The sequence below is a fragment of the Zootoca vivipara genome, chromosome 5 (assembly GCF_965207765.1).
Source record: "Zootoca vivipara chromosome 5, rZooViv2.hap1.1, whole genome shotgun sequence".
NCBI lineage: Eukaryota > Metazoa > Chordata > Lepidosauria > Squamata > Lacertidae > Zootoca > Zootoca vivipara.
Window position 1 is genome coordinate 91,706,417 of NC_142588.1, and position 24,247 is coordinate 91,730,663.

A 24,247-nucleotide genomic window follows, 5' to 3' on the forward strand; every position below is an offset into this window, starting at 1 on the left:
GGCGTAGGCGGCGTGTCTATGGAAGCGGCGGCGGCTGAGCGGAAGTAGCGGGCGGGCGGCAGGAGGCGAGGCGAAGCGGCGGCGGCGAGAGAGTGACCGAGGAGGATGAACAACAAATTCGACGCGTGAGTCGGAGGCGCCGCGGCTGAGGCCTAGTCTGAGTGGGGGGGTCCCTTGCAAAGCGGCTCCCCGTCGCCCTCGGCCCGGCCCCCAACCGCCGTTGCGCTCGCGGAGGGGGCCGGAGAGGCAGGGAGGCAGGCAAGTAGGGCGCCCCTGGCTGCTCGTGGCTGCAGGGCGGGGAGAAGCTGCGCCTGCCCAAATTCCTCCCTCGGCCGGCAGAAGGAAGGTTGGGGTCTCCCTTCATGGAGGACAGGGCTGCTGCTCTGCCCTCCAGAGCTGGAGGCCGTGAATGCTTCCAATTGGAATAAAATATTGGTGGCGCGGGCGGGGGGGGGGTAGGAGCAGGTAAGCCCCGCCCTGCACAGTCGATCACAAGATCACACACCATTTGAATGGCAATGCCCATTAGGGTTGGGGGGGCGCGCCCTCAAATATGTTCCTGGGATGGTGGTGCTGAAGGCTCCTATGAATGCTCCTGAAAGGCAGTAGCTGAAAGACTCGGGAGGGGAGACGGTTGTTCTTGTGGTGGGACCCTGCGTGAGGGTTTCCCTGTCATGGGCACCTGCGGGGGACAGAACAGGGCCGGCCCACCAATGAGGCAAGGTGAAGCGGCAGCAGATCCCAAGGTCGACCTTTCTCTCCCCACCCCCTTGTTCACGGTGTAGATCTTCCCTTATTCCCTGCTTCCCTGGCTGGGGTATGGGAGCCGTTTTGGGGTCCACCTCAGGTGCTGAAACGCTTTGTGTGCTGGGCTGTATGGGCTCTTGGCCTGGTCCAGCAGAGGCTGTTCACAGCCTCTCTGCATTCTGAGCACAGGGCAGGCTGCAGGGCGAGAGTCATAGGTGGCCAGAGCAAAAATGAAGCTGCTTGCCTCGTTCCAAGTCAGCCATCTCTGCAAGGAGAGCTGGAGTGGTGCCCTTGGGTTGTTGCTGGACTCTGGCTCCTAGTGGCATGGCCATTGCAGAGGGATGGTGGGAGTTGGAGTCCAGCGGAAAAGATGTAGCAGGCACAGTGGCTTCAGTATGAAGCCTTTCCCTGCCCTATCTGGAGATGCTGGGGATTAAATTAGGGGCTTCCTGCATCTGGATCCTGTGAGCTACCACTGAGGTATGGTCTCTTCCCATGTGGGGCAGAGCTCAGTAATGAGGGCAGGGGCAGGCTTCAAGCCTTGGGTTCATTGCAAGGACCTCAAAGTCTGCCACCTTGCAGTTGTGTGTAAATTCACTGTGGATCAGGAATTTTGACAGCCAAACGGGGAAAGAGGAAACCTTTTTGTTGTTCTTTAAAATTTATCTGTCTTAGAGAGAGAGAGAGAGAGAGAGAGAGAGAGAGAGAGAGAGGTGGCAACCCTTTACTGAGCTACTGGAAACCACCTGCTGATCTGCCAGTCAATCCCATTCTGCCTTCTGTCCAATCTCAGTCCACACAGACTGGTGGTGGCTCTCCTGGGTTTCATACAGAAAGCTTTCCTAGACCCACCTGGAAATGCTGTGCATTGGACCTGCGACCTTCTGCATGCAAAGCAGGCGCTCTGTCACTGAGCTGTGCTACCCTTTGGTAGAGATAAAGTGCGGTTGAGTGACAGTTTGTATTTGTTTAGAAAGGGGCCGTATCTCACTGTTAACATTCACAAGTCTTGCAGCTTTTCCAACAGATACAGGCGCTGTCTTTTAACAGGCAAAAATCAAGAGGTGCCCCCCCCCCATATCAGCCTGATATGCACCTGTAGCTGGCAAAGAGATACCCAGGAGGGGATAGTCACCTGTCTGTTTAAACCCCCAGCCATCATCTTTGGGTCCAGTCTTAAGATACCCAGTAGTTTCTTATTGCAGACAATCACTTGCAGAAAATACTCCACTATCTAAAACAGCAGTAATAAGACCTGATGTGACTGCCACTGTTTGACCATTATTTAGCACCGTTGACATACTTTCCCCAGTATGGTGGCATGTATCAGGACACAGGAAAGAAGTATCGTGGGGGGTGTAGTAGGCGGGGTGTGCAGCTGTGGTAGAAGAAAGCGCTGAATTTGTAGTGGACTAGTGGGGTACATTAACACTTTGAAAAATAACTCTGAAAGAAAGAGACTGGGACCTTGCTGGATGATAGGCTAGAGAGACTGTTTAAGGCAAAAGGAACTCCATTTCACGTGACCAATGCGTGTGATGTTTTATTTTTTATTTTTCTTGATAAACTGTGTAAACAGGTGTCTAGCCCCAATAAGTTTACAGTTTTAAATTGGTGACAGGGATTTTTTTAAAAAAAAGATGGCAAAGATAGGGCAGGTTAAACATATCCAGCTTTTTAAACCGTTTCCTATAAGATTGGTTTCCAAGGGTGTGCTACAAAAGTTCTTAAGACAATACAAAAAATGGCAGAAAAAAAGGAAGTGCAAGTCTTTTGTGCTTCCTTTTATTCCAAGATGGCATTATGTTTACAGGTACTTGCAGTGTGGGATCATTACCCTTTAAAAAAAATATGTCCTCAATTGTTTACTGATGTGAGGGCACTCAGACTTTTTTTTAAAAAAACAAACAAACTGAAGCACCAGCAGTCATGAGCTTTCAAACTGATTCTTTTATTTACTTCTTTGCCAGTCTGAAGGATGATGACAGTGGAGATCATGACCAGAATGAAGAGAACAGCACACAGAAAGATGGTGAGAAGGAAAAAAATGATAGAGACAAACCCCAAAGTAGCAGCAAGAGGAAGGTACGTTCTTTCCTCTTCCTTGTAGACTAGATTGGAGTGTTCAGTTAATGATTCTGAGGGGGTGGGGGAGCCATTAGCCTATAGCTCTAGGGTCTGGAGAATATCTGTGGTTAACTTTGACTAAGACCCTCCCTAGTCTCCATGCCTTTCCTTTGTTAAAGAAAATATGAATTATTTGAAAATGTTTATCTTGGAAGCAGAATTGACTGATAACGAACAATTCCATTCATCTGTACAGTTCTGGAGCTGGGAACAAATTCAGCCCTAAAACAATAACTTTCCATGTGGACACCCCATTATATTCTCCTATCTATCTAAGCTAATGGCTGCCATTTGTTCCTCGAAGCCAGGAACATGTCATGAAGGCAAAGTTCCTTAACACTCCTAATACTGACTGAAGCCTTGGGTGGCACTGACAGGAGGTCTGTATCCTCTCCTTGCCAGAGCCCCTTGCAATAGAAAACCCCTCTTTCTGCAAGAACATGCTACCTGACAATAATGGCAGACATTTAGCTGTAGATAAATTTGATATTAGAACTGCACTCCTCCTTGACTCCATCTGGCGCAAGCTCACATGAACCTACAGGCGTGGCTGCCTCCCTCTACCTTTCAGTAAGCACACACCTTGACCCAGGATTCATGTGCCTATCCTGCCCATTGCCTGTGCTTCCCCAGCTCTCTCCTGCATTCACCTGCAGTGAAAGCAGATGGCCCGCAGTGAGACAGGAAGGGGTGATTCCTAGCTGTGAATTGCAGGTCACCACCCCTGGCTTAGAGGCTTTTTTGTTACAGAGGCAGCAGGACTGGTGCTCCTGCTCTGCTTTGGAAAGGGGACACTTGCCTACCTTTCAAGCAAACTCATCGGTGGACTTTGGGTTTGTTCTTTTCTGTAAGGTTTCCACTGCCCAAAGTTCCTTTGATTAAATGGAACCTAATAGAATAACTTTTTCTTTTTCTGGCAGAGATTCTTCTCTGGGCTTGAGAATGCTTTTTGTAGTTTAGCCCAACCTGTAGGGAACAGTCTGTACTCACCACTTAGGCTTCCAATTACTGCATGGTAAAGGTGCCTTGTGTCCCTTTGGCACAACAGCCATGGGCTTGGAACGTAAGGTGTGTGCAGGCCCTGAGGAAGGCACAACATCTTCCTTTTAAAAAGAACCTTTGTGTAGAAATTGCATCCCACTCTAGCATGATCAAATAGAACAAAAGGTGGAAGTAGGTTTGAATGTTGGTGAACTCCTTCAAATTTTAAGGCGCAAAGGAAACATGTTGCAGTTGGGAAGAAAAAATGGGGGCGGACACCCAGCAAAATCAAGGACACCCAATATCTGCAGTATAGGTGTGCTCTTCCTCTCCGTCGGAATAACCAGCATTTTGATTATATAGAACCCCACGGCCAAGATTCTGACACCAAATAGCTAAACCCAAGCCAGGGAGCAGCATTATGCTCTAACAGAGGTGTTCTCCAGTTTCCATTCACTAGCAAATTGCTGAACCTGATCATACTATTGACAGTGAAAGAGAAAGACTGTCTTCTGGCCCTCATTTGCATTGATCCCTTTTGGCTGGGGGCTGGGGAGGTGCAAAAACCTCCTACAGAGACACATTGAATTCCTCCTGGGCTCCCTTCAGCAAACAAGCCCCCCCCCCCCCCCCGAGCCAAAGTAGTGGGCATTTTGAGGGAAATGAGAGTTTCCCACTCCAGCCCATCCTGTGTTCCTGGCAGGAAGGAGCTGGGCTATTTCATACCTGGGGTCATTTCAGTGCAGCTATTTCTGGGGTGGGAGAGAGATGAAGCCCAGGTTTTCCTGGCTTGCCATTTGTTAGTTGGGAGCTGAGTTGTTTTGGCCCTAGAAAGCTATAAAGATGAGCACATTTGTTCTAATGTATGCATTGCCGACATTTGGTTTTCTTGGTTCGCTTGAAACGTTCAATTCCATCTGTTTTCCCTGCTCGGAACGGGGATAGATTTCTCCATTGCCTCACAGAGGAGTCCCCTGCTGCCTGCCCCCATTGAGATCCGTTATCCTAACAATTGGAGACCTATAAAGGCATGTAGGTGGAGTTCATGAACTGGCCTTGTCTGATGAGTTGCTTTTGAGAAACACAAAACGTCCCTCATGGGGCTCGTCCTCTGCCAGCTTGGAGAAGCTCAAGCGTGCTGAGGATTGCTAATCTCTCGTTTGAAGTATAGTCAATTCCTGCCAGACTAATGGTCTGTTTCAAGCTATTAGCAGAGATGGAATTTCAGGAAGAAAATGAGGCTAAAATGTTCTTTCACGCTCCGTGATGGCAGGAGCAGGCAGGCTTCTAATGCTGCAAACATCTTTCAGCCTTCTCTTTAGAGAAATGCGTAAGGACAAATGAGTTGTTTCAATTCTGCACACAGGCTGTGGTTCCAGGGCCGGCTGAGCACCCCCTGCAGTATAATTACACCTTCTGGTACTCCAGGCGGACACCCGGGAGGCCCACCAGCTCTCAGAGCTACGAACAGAACATCAAGCAAATTGGCACCTTCGCTTCCGTGAGTTCCATTTCTGTATTATCACTCGTTTAACTGGATTCAGTGCAGCTTGGGGGGCAGGTGTTATCTGCGCATGAGAAGCAAACAAGGAGGGGCCACAGCTCAGCCATAGGGCACCTTCTCAGCATGGATAAGAACCCTGGTGCAGTCCCCTGTCCTGAAACTCTAGAGGGCAGCTGCCAGTCCAAGCAGGTAGCACCAGGGTAGTGGAGCCAAGGGCAGCTTTGTGTATCTCCTACGTTCGCAGTGTCATGTTTAGAGTTAGGCTGGACTGATAGGGGATTCAGAGTGGCAGTGGCTCCCTTGCATCTTGTGCGGAGGAATTCTGAACCTGCCACCGTGTGCAGTTTTATGTTGTACGGATGGAGAAAAGTTTTTCCTCATCACCCTGTGGAAATCACTGCCACAGGGATTGACCATTGGTTTAGATAGCTTTTAAAAAGGGTCAGACAAATTCATGGGGGGGCATGTCTCTTTATGCTAGGTAGCCATGGCAGCTAAATGCAGCTTCCATATACAGTGGTAGATACCAGGTACTTTGTGAATATGGGTTGGAGCAGTTGCCTCCAGTCTTCCAAGGGGCACCTAGCTTTTGGAGGCAGGGTGCTGGAGTTGATCGGCCTCTTGATCTGGTATTAGGTCCCACCCTGCTTTTTCAAACAGCCACACAGGCAACTTCCAGGTGTCTCAAAATGCCCCCCTGCTATCCTGTGTCCCAGCCTAACTGCTTCCTGTTCTCATGGCCCCATCAGAGAAAGGGGGTTCCTTTTCCTCTAAAGCAGGGGTAGTCAACCTTTTTATACCTACCGCCCACTAATGCATCTTTCTTGATGGTAAATTTTCCTTACCGCCCGCCAGTGCTCGATGGAAGGTGGATTCGGCTTGTGCTGTAGAACCGCCTACCACCCACCTAGAATCCTGAAACACCCACTAGCAGGCGGTAGGCATCCGGTTGACAACGCCTGCTCTAAAGCGCCCAATATGCCCCTATGTCAAAGGCAGGGCGTGGGTCTGAAAGAAGGCCTTCTCTTGTGTGGTTGTGTGTCTCATTTTAAAATCTTGACATGCATATATAATTCTGTTTGTATGCTACCTTTCCACAGCTCAGGGCATGCACAAGGTTGCTTACGACGTAAAAAAACCCACACATAACTACAACAGAACAATAGTAGTCATAAACAGTAAATACAACATTAAAAAAGACAAAACCAAACTGAACAGTTTCTGCGTAAATCACAGCAATATCTAAAATAAAGGTGCAAAAGGCCTCAGCTGTTGTAGCTGGAGTCAGTCCAGGCCTTATCCTCCCAGATCAGATGGGAAAAGGCCTGCAAGGCAGGGAACAGGTCTTCCAGCATATGCTCATCCCTGGAAAGAAACTTGCTGAGCAGGTTTGGAGTGCCGAAACTCTTTGGGTGACTGCGCAGGTGCCTGGATTGTTTTGTAGCCAAAGGGAGGTGTGGTGAGGAGAGAATTCTACTGGCGCTCTTTTCCAGCTCCCAGATCTCTGTCATCTCTGATTTTCTTGTTTAACCAATCAATGGGACACTTGTGCCCAGCCCACCTCCCTTTCATGACTGCCTAGTCCAGGCATCCCCAAACTGTGGCCCTCCAGATGTTTTGGCCTACAACTCCCATGATCCCTAGCTAACAGGACCAGTGGTCGGGGAAGATGGGAATTGTAGTCCAAAACATCTGGAGAGCCGAAGTTTGGGGATGCCTGGCTTAGCCAATGCCCTAAACAAAAAATAATGAGCAGCTGGAATTACTGTAGCATATGAGCAAATGGGAAGATTGCAGTAGAAGTAGCAAGTGGGAAAGTTTTGCAGTGAGGAGTGTTCCTGTTTAGTGTGCCAGGCAGGCATGTCTTCTTTTCAGGATACTCCAACCCATCCCGAAAATGAAATTTTCTGTTTCCTCTCCAGGCTGACATCTAGCATTTCTCTGACCACTGAGCATGCTCAGTCCTCAATAGGCTGTTTTGGGGCTGTCTTTTCCTTAGATAGGTAGACAAGGCCCTCTCTATTCTTATGGCAGTAAATTGTCATAAGAATACTGTGCTTAACATTGTTTTTAAATTGTTGCAACCGACCCTGGGACCACAAGAAACTGTATTATAATTATTAATAATTTTAATTACTTATAATTTATTGAGCTTTTGCATAGCTTCCCCCAGCCTTCCTGATACCATCCTCTTGTTCCTCAGTAGCTCTGTTCAGAACTGAAGCCATGAGGTTGCTGATAGTAAGCATGTGACCCCTTTTCCTTTCCCCAGTAATGGACTGGATGAGAGCCAATGAATTTAAGCTCAATCCAGAGAAGACTGAGGCACTGTTAGTGGGTGGTTCCTTAGATTGCTCTTGGTGGGTTTACACTCCCTCTTGCAAGAGCAGGTATGCAACTTGGAGGTACTTTTGAATCCATTACTGTCGTTTGGTGACCCCCTGAGAACCCTGCATCTACCTACCGTAGTACTTTACGTGTTGCACCAATAGTTCTGGTACTATTGTATATAACCTAAGCCTTAGCCAGCAGTCCTTGGCACCCTTACTTGAGAGTAAGCCTCTGTGAACTTGGTGGAACTTACTTCCTTAGTAGATGATGCAGAAGATTGCCTTGCTCGTCTGACAAGTTCTACTTTGCATAATTCAGCACAGTTGCTGCAAGCCTGCAGTTGTTTGTGTCTGGGCCACTGGAGGGCAGCAGCGCTCTCCAGAACCGCTGGCATGCAGTTATTGCCATGAATTGATCTCCAGCGGCAGCATATTTATTCATTTGCCCAAGATGTGTAACTCCCCATCTAGTTCCTAAAAGCTCGAAAGGCAGAACCCCTTTCTGCAAATGATGTAATAATGCATGTTATATAGCACCACAAAAAGCTTTGTAGGTGTGGAATTTTAAGGGACGTGAGCTGTATCTGAATTCCATTCTGGCAGAGGGCACTTCTTTTACCATTTGCCGCAGCTTTGGGCATTTTTTTGATAGTCTGAGATGCAAAGTGGTTTGCTGCAGAACAGAGAAGTGGTGCTTTCCTTCTCTTCCTCCTCCTCAGTTTCTTGGACACTATTAAGTGCCTGTATAACCACTAGCGCCTGCGAGGCCCCTGGACTTGCCATGCCGTTGTTGCTGCAAGTGGCACCCGTTTTGCCGCTGCTCCTGCTCCCATTCTTCCTGAACTTGCACCCCCAACACAAGGATGGGGTTTACAGTGGCCAGTTAGTCATTCACAATACTACCAGTCGACGGTCTGTTGCTTAACCATGGCTAAACACAGTGAAATGTTTCGTGGTCCCAAGTTCCTAATATTTTACAAACTCGTGGGAAAGGAGGCCATATTCTTGCTCTGAAGGCTGGTGAGTAAAAGAGGCTTATGAGTGGTATTGAGCAACTGAAGATGCCATATCTGCACTCAGGCCATTGGCCCATTTAGCCCATATTATCTGCTTTGACTTGCAGTAGTTCTCCCACGTGTCAGGGGAAAGTGTTTACCATTTCTTGCTTCCATATTCTGTCTAGGGACACCAGGGGTTGGGGGTAGGGGCTTTCTTTCGGCATGCAATGCATGTAGTCTTATACTATGCTATGGGTTCTTTCCCCCAGCTAAGAGAATGAACTAGAAATCAAGACCTCCCTGGCCAAAAGTTCACGTTCATTTTTTTTTGTTAACGGTTTTATTGTATATGTTATATTCTTTGAAAAGCACTTAGTGATTTCACTTGCAAATAAGCAGCACCCAGATTTTGCTTAATAAATACGCATTCCCCAGTTGTTTAATCCCAGCCCTTCCCTGTTTGCATGGTGTGTTTTTACATTGTGATTTTATGTTGCAACCTGAGACCTGAGACCTGTGGTTATAGGGTGGTATACAAATTAATAAATAATAAGAATAAGAACTCTCCTACCCCTACGGTATGACTGTAAGGATTACGGCAAGATCACCTATATGAAGCACTTCGAGTGCTAAAGGTGGCATATATATATGATAGTTGATTTTAATATTTATATAATGGTTTAGCACACTTTTGTTAATAACCTACATATATTTGGTTGGTCAGATGCTAAGCTAGCATCAGTCGCTGGTGGGGAGCTGCAGTGGAAACAGCAACCACCCAATGATGCTGTGATTTGGTCACCTACCTAAAGTGTTGCCTGAGTTCCAAGAAAGAGGCAGTGGCTCAAGTGAGTCAGGGAGTGGTAGGGCAGGTTGCTGTTCTCCGGAAGTGTTGTGCATTCAAGATAAGTGCAAAGGGACAGACAGACATTTAGCAGAAAGTGGGAGTTAGAATAAGGAAGGGGGTCACAAGAGATGCTGCTCTCACGCCTTCCTGACTTGGCTGTCTTACAACCACCCATAGCCAGAATCTGAAAAGGAAGACCTGTCTTGGCTCCTGGAAGATGTGCCTGACTTGGCTCTGCTTCTCCTCTTGTTACAGGTGGAGCAGTTTTGGAGATTTTATAGCCACATGGTTCGTCCTGGGGACCTGACGGGCCACAGCGACTTCCACCTTTTCAAAGAAGGAATTAAACCCATGTGGGAGGTGAGTCCTGACAGTGTTGCAGTAGGAAGGAAACAGGAGAAGATCACAAAAGGGACGCAGGAGGGGTGCAGATGGTGGGCCACGGTCTGTAATAGGTCTCACTGGCTGCACTTATATCTGTTTATTTTTCATTTGTTGTTAGTGGGTAATCGTTCGAACTAGAAAATCAGTTACTGTTTCCTAAAACTATTTCATCTGAAACTTTTAACTCCCTGCATTTAAGTAAAAATGCTGTTTTCAAAGTTGTACCTAAGAGATTTAAATGCAACAAAATAAATCAGATATTAAACAGGTCTGGTGGAAGAGACAAAGTGCCAGAAGACAGAAATAAAGTTCTGCAATCTTCATGCCATTCAACTGAGATATCCCCTCTACTTTATTTATTTCCCACCCTTCACCCTAAAATCCCAGGGCAGGTGCCAATAGAGTCATTGGGGGTCTAAGAGAAGCTTTATCACTATTAACATAGCTAATATAACGTTGAAACAATCCCCTTTCTCAATATATAATTTTGTTCAGGAAAAAGAAATGGTCTGAGGCCTTGTCCTCCTTTCCTAAGGGCTGTATTGCTCTTACATGTCCCAACCTGCTGCTTTTACTGGGTACAGCCTAGAAGATTGCAAGGACTGCTTTCGTAGAGGCAGCTGGGGCAAGAAAAGCCCTACCTGATTTGGGGCAGTGAGAAAGTCGGCCTCATTTTCTTCCTTTTCATCTTCCCAGGATGATGCCAACAAGAACGGCGGCAAGTGGATCATCCGTCTCCGGAAGGGCTTAGCGTCTCGGTGTTGGGAGAACCTCATCCTGGCAATGCTGGGAGAACAGTTCATGGTGGGTGAAGAAATCTGCGGGGCGGTCGTCTCCGTCCGATTCCAGGTAAGGCGCGTCCTGGGTGTTGCGGGACCAGCCTTGCCCCCTTGAGGCGCGGGAGATCCCCGTTTGCTCACCTCCCGACGTTCGCCCTGCAGGAGGACATCATCTCCATATGGAACAAGACGGCCAGCGACCAAGCGACCACGGCCCGGATACGGGACACGCTGCGGCGAGTGCTGAACCTGCCCCCCAACACCATCATGGAATACAAAACCCACACGGACAGCATCAAGTACGTGCGGCGAGGGGGGAGGGGAGCACTGGCTATAATGTGCTTGCCTCTTGTGTCTGCTGCGTTAATGCAGGGAGCCATTCCTTGTCCTGTAGAGCTGTGAGTGCTGTCACCACACTGGGGCACTTTTGGTGTCACACATAGCTTCTTCTGTTCTGGCATGTGTTGCCTTGAGGGCCATGCACAACCTTCTTCCTGCCTGCAGTTAGTGGCCTAGCTCACTGGCTTCAGTGCTCTCCACCTTCAAAGGACCCCATTTGTTTGTTTATGTGGAGCATTTGTACCTCACTCTTCAGCCAGAAAAGGCTCCCAGGGCAGCTTGCGTTCAATTGGAGCAAAACAGTACCTACCCACAAGCACAGCACACAAGGGAAAAGGAACAGGGAGGGAAGAGGAAAATCTGAATCAAAGCTCAGGCACCAGTTTCTGAATAGTTGCTTCTACAGCGACCAGTTGGTGCAGTTCAGGACAGGAGGTGTCTGTTGGAGCTAGTGTGTTGCAGCAGAGCTGGTGGAATAAGCTTTGCTTCCCAGTTCTCCCGCTGCCGAAATGGCTGCTCCCAGGTGGCAGTTGTGGGATCAGGAGGCCCGCTGGAACTTTTGTGTCCCTTGGTCCACTGAGGGACCATTAGGCATCTGCCACAGGGGTCCCAGCACCCTCCAGAGCAGGGGCAGCCACCCTTGTCCTCTCCAGGTGCTGCAAAGTACCAAGACTGTGATCTCGTAACTCATTGGCCAAGCTGATTGGGGATGATGGGAGTTGGGAGTCAGCAACATATTGGCTCCTCTCCATGGAGGATTCTGGGAAAGATTCTCATCTGCTTAACGCAGGATTCTGGCCAGGAACTGAGTATGCCTCCTAGAGCACATCCCTGCGGAGTCAGCTCACTAGCATTCCCCGAAACCTACTTTGGACGCCACTGGCGCAGCCTTGGCCTTCCAGTAGCTGCTTGGTAGAGTGGGCTGGGATTGTGGATCTCCCCCTTTTCCAAGCCAAGGTGGCTGGAGGGGAGGGGGTGTGATTTGAGTGCACCGCATTCCTGGAGACATAAAACACAGAGACTAACAGGGATTTATAGACCCATTAGATTTATAAATGTTCTCAGGAAGGCGCTATGTAAATTTACTGTGCTGTACAAATGATTTCTAATCATAATAAATGCTGTATATTAAATCCTCCCGCCCCCCGCCCCCCCGGTGACAGAGGCCCTTTAACTAGAACAGAGGATTATAGTACACGGAGAGGACAGCTGTATTTTAAATGAGACCGTTATAGTTTACCAGGCCAGGCCATTCAAGATGACTTTTATTCTCCCCCAAAGTGATGGAGGATCGCTGCATATTTAAGAGCTTTCAGATTGGGGGTGAAAAATGTGAAAAACCCTTTTCACTTAAGTGCACTATAAGCAAAGATGCAGGTTGGGGCGCGTGGGCTGACGCTGGAAGATTAACCTAGCCAAGGAAGAGGGAGGACAGATGGATAAAATGCAGAAGTAGAACTCAGCAGTAAGAGGGTTTTCTTGTCCAATGAGTGAGCATGGATGCAGCATGGCACCTGCTTCTTTTCCCCTGGCTAGCAGAATCCCAGGGAGCAAAGGAAGCAAGACCATCCCAGAGGAGGGCGTTAAAGGAGGGGTAGTACCACTGGTGGGTGGCACATCCTGCTCCTTCTCGGGTAGTTTGTCCACCTTTGATCCCCATCCTGCACTCAGCTCTCACCTGTGGTTCTCAGAAGCTGTCAGTATGCAACAGTGGCTACACCCCGGGAAACGGCTTCGACTGGCTGGCTAAACCAGGCAATAGTAGTCGATGGGTCCGAAACCCATCAGTGAGTTAGGGACTTCCCCTGTATGCAAAGACAGGTTCCAGCGGATTGAGTGAATGAGACCAATAGCGTTTCCAGCAGTCAATAAGGCGGTTTCTGCATATGCTGTAGAGGGAAGTGAGGGGCAGACAGAGCTCGTCCTAGGAAGGTAACCCATCTATGAGGAGGAAAGCTCATCCTAAACCTCTGCTGCCTTCCAGGATCTCTTTGGGAGAAGAAAAGGGTTAGGAGTAAACTCTACACATATCCAGACTGGAGTCCCTAAGGCGGTTGGGTGGCGCCTGGTACACCACCTTCTGGCAACTCCTGCAGCCAAGCTGGTGCCAAGCGTATTAGTGAGGCTAAGAGGGGGGTCTTGTTGTCTGGGCAGCCCAGGACCTCCAGATACATTGCCCAGGCTTGCGCTCCAGGGAGGTCTCTTCAGTGCTGCTAACACAGCAGTTTGACTTCACCCTGGGAGGCACACTCCATTGTCTCTTGAGACAGACAGATGCCAACAATGTGTGTGTGTGAGAGAGAGAGGGGGGAGGGAGGGAGGGAGGGAGGGAGGGAGGGAGGGAGGGAGGGAGGAAGGAAGGAAGGAAGGAAGGAAGGAAGGAAGGAAAGAGAATTGCCTGGCTAGCTGAGACCAAAGGTTTCTTTTGTTCAGCACTGTGTTTACAACAGTGTCCAACCAGCTGCCTCTGAAAACTCATGAGCAGGGATGGAGACAGCCATCCCTTCTGTTACTTGTCCTTCAACTTTCGGTTCTCAGAGGTATAATGTCCCTGATCATGGATGTTGCATCCTGACATCCATTAATGCCAGGAGGTTGGCCGATTATTTGCAAGTTGCCTGAGCCGTAGGCTGTTAGGAAGTGGGTAGGAAGGCAGGACCAACTCCACATCCAGTCCTAAGCTAGGTACTCTCTGCCCTGATGGAGCTGCCAGGTAGTAGAATCCTGAATTTGCCCATCCCAAGCCAGCACATCATTGGCAACTTTGGGCAGGACATGTCAGATGGCGGCTAAGAGCCAAGGCAGCTGCTCCCTATTGGGAGGGGGCTTTTCTTTTCGGATCTTTGAAGGAGGTGAGGAATTTGATGCTTTTCAAATATGGGGAAAGATGAAGAAACGTTTCCCATGCTGTATCTAATTAGTAATGGGTTTAAGTGCAGGAGGACTCATTTAGATTGGCAACTTTTCAGACTCGCGTTGTAATTGCATTCTGCAATGTAGGACCCATTTCTAGTTACAGTAATACCTCCGCGAATGTCCGCCTTGTCTAGCGTCCATTCCAGTGAATGTCCGTGGCAAATCCGGAAGTACCGGAACGGGTTACTTCCAGGTTTGCAGCTCGCGCATGCGCAGAAGCGCTAAATTGCTCTTTGCACATGCACAGAAGTGCAAACCGCTCCACGCGTGTGCGCATATGCGGCACTTTGCCCTGCGTCCTTTTTGGCTAGCGGCCAGGGCTCCGGAACGAATCCCGGTCGCAAAACAAGGTACGACTGTATTTACCATATGTCCATCTTTCCCCTCCCTCCCTCCTCTCTTTTTTTCTCCTCTCCCTCCCCCCCCCCAATTGAAAACCCCCAAGTGACACTGGAAAACCAATGGTAGCATTGCTGGTGCAGCTTGTTTCAGGTCAGGGTGAGACCCACCCATTGAACACTACTGTTTCAAATCTGGAGTGGGAGCCTCTGCTCAGCTCCATCCGGCATGGCCAGCGGTTAGGACCGATGGGAGTTGGAGTCCAGCCATATTAGGAAGGCCAGAGGTCCCCCACCTTGGCTTAGCTGAAATATTTGTGTGGGGAGGCAGAGTAGTTTCCTGATGATGCAGCTTATCTAGGGAAGTTTGTGGAATCCTTTTATTTTTGGAGAAAGTGATTTGTGTTGGGACTGTTGCACAATAAAAATCGGGGGTGGGGAAGCACCTCATGTTGAGATGGTTGCCAGTTTTCATCGAGAGTCCCTGGTGTCCCATACTTCTGGGTATGTGTTGTGGTTTCATGGGTGGCTATTTAACTTGGCAATCAATATAGAACAAAAATGGGGGGGGGGATTCTGATACCGTTCTGCCCATCACCCATCTGACCTTGTTTCTTCATGGAGTAGCCGTTGTTCAGTTGTAGATCCAAGGCTGGCTTTTCTTTGTAAAAACTTGCCTCTAAATCTACATGATGGGTTTTTTTGATAATGAAAAGATAACATAGACTTATTCTGAAGGCTTATAATCAACTGAAGTTGGGGCACATTTATTGGGGGTTAAGAATAAATACCCAACACACAGTGCACCACACACAGTACTGTAAAATAGTTTGACAAAATGCAATGCTAATAGAAAAAATTCAGTGAATCACAGCTCTAAAATAAATCAGACTTTGATTCCACACCCCCTTGTAGTCAGTACAAATGAAGCTGTGAAACTGGTAATTCCAGAGTCCCCCCCTCCCTCCCCCCCTATCACACACAAACACACACACACACACACACACACACACACACACACACACACACACAATGTATGTATAGATCAGGCACCCCCAAACTTTGGCCCTCCAGATGTTTTGGACTACAGTTCCCATCTTCCCTGACCACTGGTCCTGTTAGCTAGGGATCATGGGAGTTGTAGGCCAAAACATCTGGAGGGCCGCAGTTTGGGGATGCCGGGTATAGATATATGCAGACTTTGGCTAGGATAGACAGGGAATGAATTTCGCCACAAACAGGAGACAGCTGAGTTTTAGAGAGCAGCAAAATAGATGAGGCAAATATTCCAGTATCCGCTGCACAGTAGTGGATCCCCATTGGAGTTTCCTGGAACTCCAGCATATAAGGACTTAAGACCTCTGATTCACCGGGCACTGCAGGAAGAGAAATCTGCTGAATTTTATTATCAGATTGATGGAAAATGCATCATGCAGCAAGGCAGTGTGCCTGTTGGTCTTTGCTTTAATTGAGCCTTCACTGCCTGCTTTACGGTACCTTTGCTCGCTCGGAGGGTACTTTGTGCTCCCGTCACTTCATTATTTATGCCCTGAGCCCACTTTCCCAGGTCTCACAGCCTTTCCTCTCTGGGCAGCTGAGCTGCCGCTTATAACCCCCCTCTGGCAAGCTCTGAACTCTTCCTTGCATTGCGAAGGTGGCTCCGGAGGCAGCAATCCACAGAAGTTTGCCCTCCGCTGACTGTTTTGCTCATTTACTGACAGTGTTAACAGACTGCCGGCTGCCTTTCAGCCATTAGAGCTCCCCTGGTAGTTTGTAATAAAAACAGAAACTAAAAAGATTTGAATATCAAAAGGAAGAGGTAAGCTGGCGCAGGGGGCCGCCTGGGTCTTCTCTCCATGCGAGCACATTTTCCTGGGCCTGCATCAACCCCTGTTTGCAAGCACATTCCACCAAAACCGTGCAGTCTCACTGTGGATGAAACAGACCCCTTGCCCACAATCCTTTGTGGTGAGGGTGCCATTTCTCCCATGTTCCAGAACCACAGAAGCAAATCATGTGGCACTTCCTAAGCCTGGGGTAGCATGCCGGTGACTAAATAGATCAGTGCAGTGGTACCTCTGGATACGTACCTGATCCGTTCCGGGGTGCCATTTGCCCCCTGAAAAGTACGTATCCAGAGCGGCGCTTCCGCGCATGCGTGCGGGGCAGAACCCAGAAGTAAACACTTCCGGGTCTGCCAAGTACTTAACCTGAAAGTACTCAACCCGCAGCGAACGCAACACGAGGTATGACTGTAGTTCCCAAACTTTTTTGGGTCTCCGCCCCCTTGGTTCCATAAACTCCTCTCCAGCGCCCCCCTACCCTATAAAAAAGCCTTATTTGGATGAGCAGTTTTCACGACCCGCTAAGGAAGGTAACATCACAGTAAAATTCAAAACGGGCAATTAATTGCACGGCTATTCAAAATCCAGTTAAACCTATTTAGTTTCATTATATCTACAAAATTTATGAGCAAGTTCCAGTGGTAGTCATTTCCACCTTCTGCACCCCATTTCCATCCGCTTGCCTCTTTGTGGCTCCTCACGGGGCGGTACTGTTGGTGGAAGTCAGCTGGCTGTTCACCACAACTCAAGCCATGTGATGTATCAGGTGAGTATGGGAGCCCCAGCAGAGTCTTCAGAGCAGCTTCTTCCAGAGTTCAAGGAAAAACTCTCCCACACAGCTCAAAGCAACAAAGTGTTTACTGTCTTCTGGCACAAGACAAAGCTAAACATTACTGTCTAATATATACAGTTCTTCAGGGCTTTGAAGTCAAGATACCTATGCACAGAGCCACAAAACTATCACCATACTAGCTAATGCTGCTGTGTCAAACCCACAGCCTCTTCCCCTAACTCTTGCATATTCAGAGTCAGACCCTGAACAGCAAACAGGACAGGGCTTCAGGATATGTTCACGTTACACCAACAAGTGCTGCCCACTTTGGGAGCCACTGATCTGGATGGTATTGGACTGCATCTCCCATCGGCCCTACCTTCAGTGGCCAGCGTTGGGTGTTGGAATCCAGCAACAGCTGGAAGGCCACCACTTCCCCACCACTTTTCTAAGTCAGAGGTCGCCAGCCCTCCATGCCCTCTTTCCTCCCAGCCCTCTGCCCCCCCATGAGAAATCTAGAAACACTTCCCTGGCCCCTGTTTGCTCTTGGTGGCCATTGCAAGTCTTCTCAGACTGGGCCTAAGAGCTTTAAACTGAAGGCCTCCACCTCCCTCCTCTCACACCATTTTCAGCTTGAAGAGAGTTCAGCCCCAGGAGTCAGAAATGTCTAAGCTCTGGAATCACTTTGCACTCTCGGTCCTCCCTGCAGCGCAAATCCTTATTTGTCTCCAGGAGGCTCGGAGAAAAGGACCCGTTCCAGTTGCTCCAGAGCGTGGCAGCAGGGCTGGGGATTTTGCTTCTGCACCAAAGTGCGTCCTGTGGGGCACCGGGATTTATCTCTTTCCCGTCCACATTGCATGGAGCCAGAGGGACAAGAAAGGCCAGCTCGTGGGGCAGGCAGGGGAGAAGCGAATTGACTGAAGTTGTGCCAGCTTGAGTCAACAATGCTTCTTAATTGAGCCCCTTCACAGCAGGCATTAATTAGCCCCCCTGGCAGCTCCGGCAGCTCCAGCTGACAGAGAGCGAGCGGCCTTCTTCCTTGGTCCCACAGAAACATTCCCCCTCCTAAACACACTCCCTGGGATTCTGGCTGCAGGATTACTAGGAACACGCTCATCCCACGTCCCACACTCATCTTGTATGGAAGGAAAGCGGACTTTGGAGAGGGGTCTGCCATTTGATAGAAGAAACTCACCCCACACAAGCCTTTGGGATTCTCCAGGCACATCTCAAAGCAACAGACGTCAGGGTTTGTGATTGAGAAAAACTGTGTGATGTAGACAGATCGTGATAACAAAATCTGCACCTCTTTTGGTCATGAGGGAGCAGCACTGGCGACTTCTACTGGTAGGTGGGATTGCTGGTAAGGAGATCTGTTGAGATCTAAGAGTGAGGGGTTTGGAGAAAATCCGTAGTTTGGCTTGAAGCCCAACCCTGGAAAGCCAGTTAGCCACTGGGTGAACCAATGTGTCGTGACTTGATAAAGCTTGCGCTCTAGCCTGAAAAGTAGCATTGCAGGGGAGAAACCGGTGAAGGGGTGTAGAGATTGTGAAAGCCGGATTAGCTCTCCCCCCTGTGCTGCTGTAGAAGAGTTTCAGAGAAGAGAGTATTTCTGGCAGCAGAAAGCCATACAAATGCCTGGTATGTCGTTAAGGTAATCGCCTTCTCTCCCAATTCTGCCTCCATTTGTCTGACTCCGCAAAGCAGGCAGGTCCCCCCCCCCTCCCCTGATTCCTGCTCACTTGGCCCATCAGTGAGAAAAATAGCGCCAGAGGAGGCAACATTAGGCCCATTCCCCGAGATTTATCTGAAAGCACTTTTGCTGCAGATAGTGATTGCGCTTTTATGTTTATTGTGGGTGTCATTAGCTAAGCAGATTTAAGGCAGGACGTGACTGGCAACAGTTGGCTTCCGCTTTCCAATCAAAAAATGGCTCTATTAACGGACTTGTGTTCAGCGTGCAGTGTGATGCATTTGCCCAGGGTTCTTCTCAGGCCTGTGTGAGGTGGCGAAATGTAAGCTCTCCCATGTTTTCGGGGTGTGGGTGGGGTTTAGGCAGCGAAAGCAAGATGTCAGCTTGCTTGGGAGTCTCCCGCCCAGTTAAAGGGCTTCGGGTTTTAGGGGTTCAGAGATCTCCCAGCAGGAGCTTTTGGATTTTGAGGCCTCTGTTGACCATGCTAGACTAGATGTTCAATTGCTCTGAGGCAATGGGATGCGGTTTCTTATATATCCTGGAAATGTGGGGCAGGGAGAAGAACTATTGGAAATAAGGTGAGCATGGCAAGGCCTGTGCAGAATTGTGGAATAGTAGAGTGGAAGTGATCATGGGGGTCATCTAGTCAAGCCCCCTGAAACCCAGGAATCTTTTGCCCAGCGTGGGGCTCGAACCCATGGACCCATAGGGTAGGAAGGGAAGAGCATAGCTCAATTGAAGAGCACATGCTTTGCACCCATGCTTTATGCTGCCTCCCTAGCATCTCCAGTTAAGGACCTCATGTAGCACTGAGAAGAAGAAGAGTTTGGATTTGATATCCCGCGTTATCACTACCCAAAGGAGTCCCAAAGTGGCTAATATTCTCCTTTCCCTTCCTCCCCCACAACAGAGACACCCTGTGAGGTGAGTGGGGCAGAGAGACTTCAGAGAAGTGTCACTAGCCCAAGGTCACGCAGGAACTGCATGTGGAGGAGCGGAGACGCGAACCCGGTTCCCCAGATTACGAGTCTGCCGCTCTTAACCACTACACCACACTGGCACCAGAGATGGTGGTGGTCAGTAAACAGACCATATTGAGCTAGATTAGTGTTGGGCAACCCCTTTTGCATGTGGGCATCCAGGACTCTACCTAGCCTGCATCCCTCTCCTGCTCTGCTTTATAGCCTCTGTTAGTGCTTCTGCCTGGCTGTGATGTACCCTTGATCTCCGATAAGGATTCTTGTCTTGGAATAATAGAATTGGGAGAGACCTAGTCCAATCCCCTGCAATGTAGGAATCTCAGCTAAAGCACCCAGGGCAGATGGTCACCCAACCTCTGCTTAGAAACCTCCAAGGAAGGAGAGTCCACCACCTTCTGAGGGAGTCTGTTCCATTGCTGAACAGCTTTTCCTTTCAGAAAGTTCTTCTTGATATTTAGTCTGAATCTCCTTTCTTGTAACTTGAAGCCATTGTTTCGAGTCCTACCTTCCAGAGCAGGAGAAAACAAGCTTGCTCCATCTTCCATGGGACGCCCTTCAGATGTTTGAAGATGGCTATCATGCCTCCTCTCAGTCTCCTCTTTTCCAGGCTGAACATACCCGACTCCTTCAACTGTTCCTCATAAAGCTTGGTTTCCAGTACCTTGATCACCTTGGTCTCCCTCCTCTGCACACCTTCCAGCTTGTCAATATCTTTCTTAAACTGGGTCGCCCAGTATTCCAGGTGTCATCAAACCAAGGCAGAATAGAGCAGTGCTATCACTTCCCTTAATCTGGTCACTAGGCATACCTGGATAGAGGAGAGGGAGGGGAGTGTGAGCAAATTAACACATGTTGCTGCACCCACTTCTGCCTCTGGCACTGCTGGCCCTCACTGGCATGTGGCCCCTGGGAAGTTGCCTAGAAGAGAACGTGGCCCTCCGCTGGAAAGAGGCTCTCCACTTGTGGGCCAGCCAGACCAATTGCCAGGTGGTTCAGTGAAAGTTGGTGGAGAGGGACCACGGCTCAATAGCACAGGGCTGCTTGTTGGAGGTCCTGGTTCAAACCCTGCCACCTCTAATGATTAGAGCTATCAGGGCTGGGAAAGAGAGGCACACATCCCAGAAAGCTCTGGAGATCCGCTCCTAGACAGAAAACAAGGGGCTGGGTGGATTAATGGTCTGTATCCATTACAAGGTAGCTCGGTGTACTTCCTTTGTGTCTCTGAATACCATTATTTGCGCCGTGTTCAGTATGCGTGGAACTTTACAGAGAAACAGAAGATTAAACACAGCATAGATCTTTGTCCCAAGACCCTCCCCCCAAAAAATCTCGCTTCCAACAGAGGGAGCGGAGGAGTGGGTGAGGCCTGGGACAAATTGGAGCAAATGCCGCGTACTCACGCTGGGGCACACGATGAAGACTTGCCTTCTGCCCCCCTGAGATGTCTGGGCTGCATTTTCAAATCGGCTTCCCTTTGCGCTTTCCGGACAAGCACTTTTGCTCTTTTGCTCTTGTTCAGAGTTAAAGCCTTTGGTTTGAAGTGCTCGTTTTCTTTTCTTTTCCTCTCCTGTCTCTCTCTCTCTGTGTTGTCGTTTTATACCCTTCTCTTCCTCCCTACCCTACCCTCTCCCCATTTTCGTTCCCCCCCCCTCTGGCTTGCCAGGGCCTGGGAGGAGTTTCATGGGCTGGTGAACAGCGGAGGTCGCTGAACGGGGGCTCTTGCTCCCTCTCTCACACACCCAGGGTAGGGCCTCATATTTCTTCTTCCATGATTGTGAGATGCACCTCCTAGCCAGAGCCCTCCCCTCTCTCCCTCCCCAGCATAGACTCTTGGTCACTCTCAGCCTGGGGCAGCTCCCTTGTCCCACTGCCGAGACAACCCATTGGCCTTTCTCTTTCGACAAGATTTGCTGTGATTCTTAACGCTGCTCCACAGCAGCCTTGCAGAGCAGACCACAAAGTGTTGCTCACCTTGGCTGACCTACGCGAAGCCAGTTCTGGTCTCCAAGGGGGAAAAAAGGGAAACAAAACAGACCTTTGTCAACATTGCCTGTAGGCAAGGTGTGGGGAAACTGGCCTTCCAGGTGTCGCTCAGCTCTACAACTCCCGTCATCCCATTATGGAGTCTGTTTTTAAATGAGATAAATCGGATTTCTCTCATATGGTTATAGCCACATTCTGGAAGGACCTAAGAGGTGCGAACTTGAATGCTTAGTACAATAGAGTGTGGCGTATAGCCCTTATGGAAAAATTGACTCACAAATTGAGGCTGGCAAGAGGAACAAAGCACAATGACACCTTTGCGAGAGAACGGCGGAGCTTTAGTTTGTTCGCAGATTCTCCAGTAAAACTAAAGACCAGTTCCAAAGGTTTGAAAGAACTTGTGGATCACTTAATAAGGATGTGTAGGAGAGAAGTGTACTGTTATAAGTTGTATTGTGTGTATGAGAATACAAGTTTTCATAATGTAATTTTTTGGGGGGGGGGGTTCTGGGGAAATTTAAAGAATAATAATGAAAAGCAACTTGCCCAACTCCCTTCATCCCTGGCCATTGGCCATGCTTGCTGGGGCTGATGGGAGTTGTAGTTGAGCAACATCTGGAGGGCCAAAGGTTCCCTGCATCTGCCGTAGTCAGTCTTCCACTCAGCAATATCAGCTCTTTATGAGCCTACGCTAATAGTGGAAACCGGGTTCTCTAATGGCCGCATGTTAGCTGCCCACTTCCAGACAGCCCCTTTGCCTGTTTGCAAAGGTCGCTGTGCCAGAGGGGGGAGGCCTTGTGAGGCTGAGAGGTATGTCTCCCACTTGCTTGTGTTGGGTGGATGCTAGCTGTTAGAGCAGGGAGCAGAGCGAGGGCCACCCAGTCCTGCAAACATTTTACACAGTCTAAGGCTAAGCCAAGTGTCACAAAGCACAAACACAAGAGGTGGAAATTTCTGTCTCCTTCCACAGGCAGATGTGAGCTTGCTGCCCTGACGCACACTGGCCGAGCCCCACTGGTTCCTGGGGAGGAGATGTGCATTCCTTGCCACTCTGCAGTGGGGCCTGCAGGGCAGCAAGAGTGTTATGTTCAGAGGCCCCATTGACATGCATGTGCACCTGTTTATCAAGCATGGTGCAAGGCATTTACCCTTGCCTCTTGTCCCAGGTCCTCCAGATGTTCTCACACTGCCTTGCTTTTGACAGCCTTGCAATAGTTTTGCAGGCCAGGCCAATCCTGTATTTCCCCCCTGTGGGATTCTCCAGTTGCCCTTGTCCCCGTTTGGGTCGCCTTTGATAGGGAATTGAATCAATTGGATGCATGTGGCTAACAGCACCAAACATTAGATTGAAGGAAAGGCTGTTCAGAATCCAATTTTTCTTCCTTGATCCACCTACCTGCAGTTCTGCTGATACTGTGGGTCACGAGCTGCTCTATTCGCTTTTTGTCTTTATGTGGAAGGGAGTCACTCTTCCCATCAATGAAGAGTTGGGGGATATCTGGAGCAATGCAGTTCCATGTGACAGACAGCTTTCTGGGTCTCAGGACACCTTTTTAAAATTATTATTATTATTGGATTTCCTGGCCCTACCTGTGGCCGATATTCATGCCCTGTACTTGTTGACTCAGCAACTTTTTCTTTTTCTTTTGCTGCATCTGGGGGGAGGGGGGGCAACTTGAACATGTTTGACTACTGAATTGCCCCTGAGCATCATAGACCAAACTGCAGCCGCTTTTTCTGGACAGAATACATTTGCTAACTGCCTCCCCTCCTCTGTCTTTCAGGGATAACTCAAGCTTCCGAAATACCAAAATCGCACTGTGAGGAGCAGAAGGAGGAGGGGATACAGCACTCAGCTCCTCCTCAGCCTGGCCCACAAAAGGGGGGCGGGGGAGAGGGGTTTTTTTCTCCTGTATGTGTGTGTGTCCGCTGGCTGAGGAGGCTCGCAGGATGGCCTGGGCATTTGACACACGCACCCCCCCCCCCGACAATGGCTTTCCCCCCTGTGCCAAAGACTGACCTTCCGGCACCCAGGCATCTTGGTCCAGCCCAGTGGGTGACCGTACTTTGCATTGCACACCGGAGCCCGGGTGCCCTACCGCCTGCCTTCTCTTCGATGTGGAGGGCCCTCCTGCCAAGTGGCCCTTCCTGCCCAGGGATTTCCAGTATTAACCAGATGTCTGCTGCGGAGGCGGAGGCAGTCCGGCGATTGGCAGGTGCCCCCATTTCACCTCTGCCAATAAACGATTAGGCCTCTACTCCCTCCTCCTTGTCGAAGTGTCTGCTTAACAGGTATCCGAGAGGGCGACCTGCTTGGAAGACCTTAAGGGGAGGAGTTGAGCTCTCTCCTTGACTTCTGGGGGACCACAGGCAGGGGCTGGGGCTTTAAGCAGGTTAAGTGCATGTGTGCATGGCCGCACATTTACACTCGGGGGGTGGGGGGTGGGCTGCGCAGGTTCTCTTCAGGCTGCCCCAGTTGCAAGGTTACTTGAGCTAATAAATCAGTCAAACATGATAGGCGCTTAAGGTCTCTTGGCCATGGCAGTGCAATAGAACAGGAGCAAGAATTCAAGGGTTATTGAGAAAACAGACCAGGGACAACCAGAGCAAGCACCTCTTCTGGTTCTGCCTTCTGGGGTTTTCCTTTTTAGCCTGGAAACCAGGGCTTCATGTGACACCTGTCAC

The 24,247-nt window shown here is 49.4% G+C and overlaps 1 protein-coding gene across 4 annotated transcripts; it reads left to right on the plus strand.

The window, feature by feature from the left end:
- Positions 1 to 23,825, plus strand: EIF4E2 (eukaryotic translation initiation factor 4E family member 2). 4 transcript variants are annotated; one of them, XM_035133644.3, is made up of 8 exons: positions 1 to 125; positions 2,718 to 2,832; positions 5,222 to 5,356; positions 9,790 to 9,894; positions 10,615 to 10,767; positions 10,860 to 10,996; positions 21,243 to 21,323; positions 23,347 to 23,825. In XM_035133644.3, exons 1-7 carry the CDS (start codon positions 106 to 108, stop codon positions 21,286 to 21,288), a joined length of 711 nt encoding a protein of 236 aa, XP_034989535.1. In that variant the 5' UTR covers positions 1 to 105; the 3' UTR covers positions 21,289 to 21,323; positions 23,347 to 23,825. The 4 variants fall into 4 exon arrangements, with proteins under 4 accessions (XP_034989535.1, XP_060130282.1, XP_034989537.1 ...); XM_060274299.2 differs by having other exon boundaries at positions 2,718 to 2,779; XM_035133646.3 differs by lacking the exon at positions 21,243 to 21,323.
- The last annotated feature ends 422 nt before the right edge of the window (positions 23,826 to 24,247 follow it).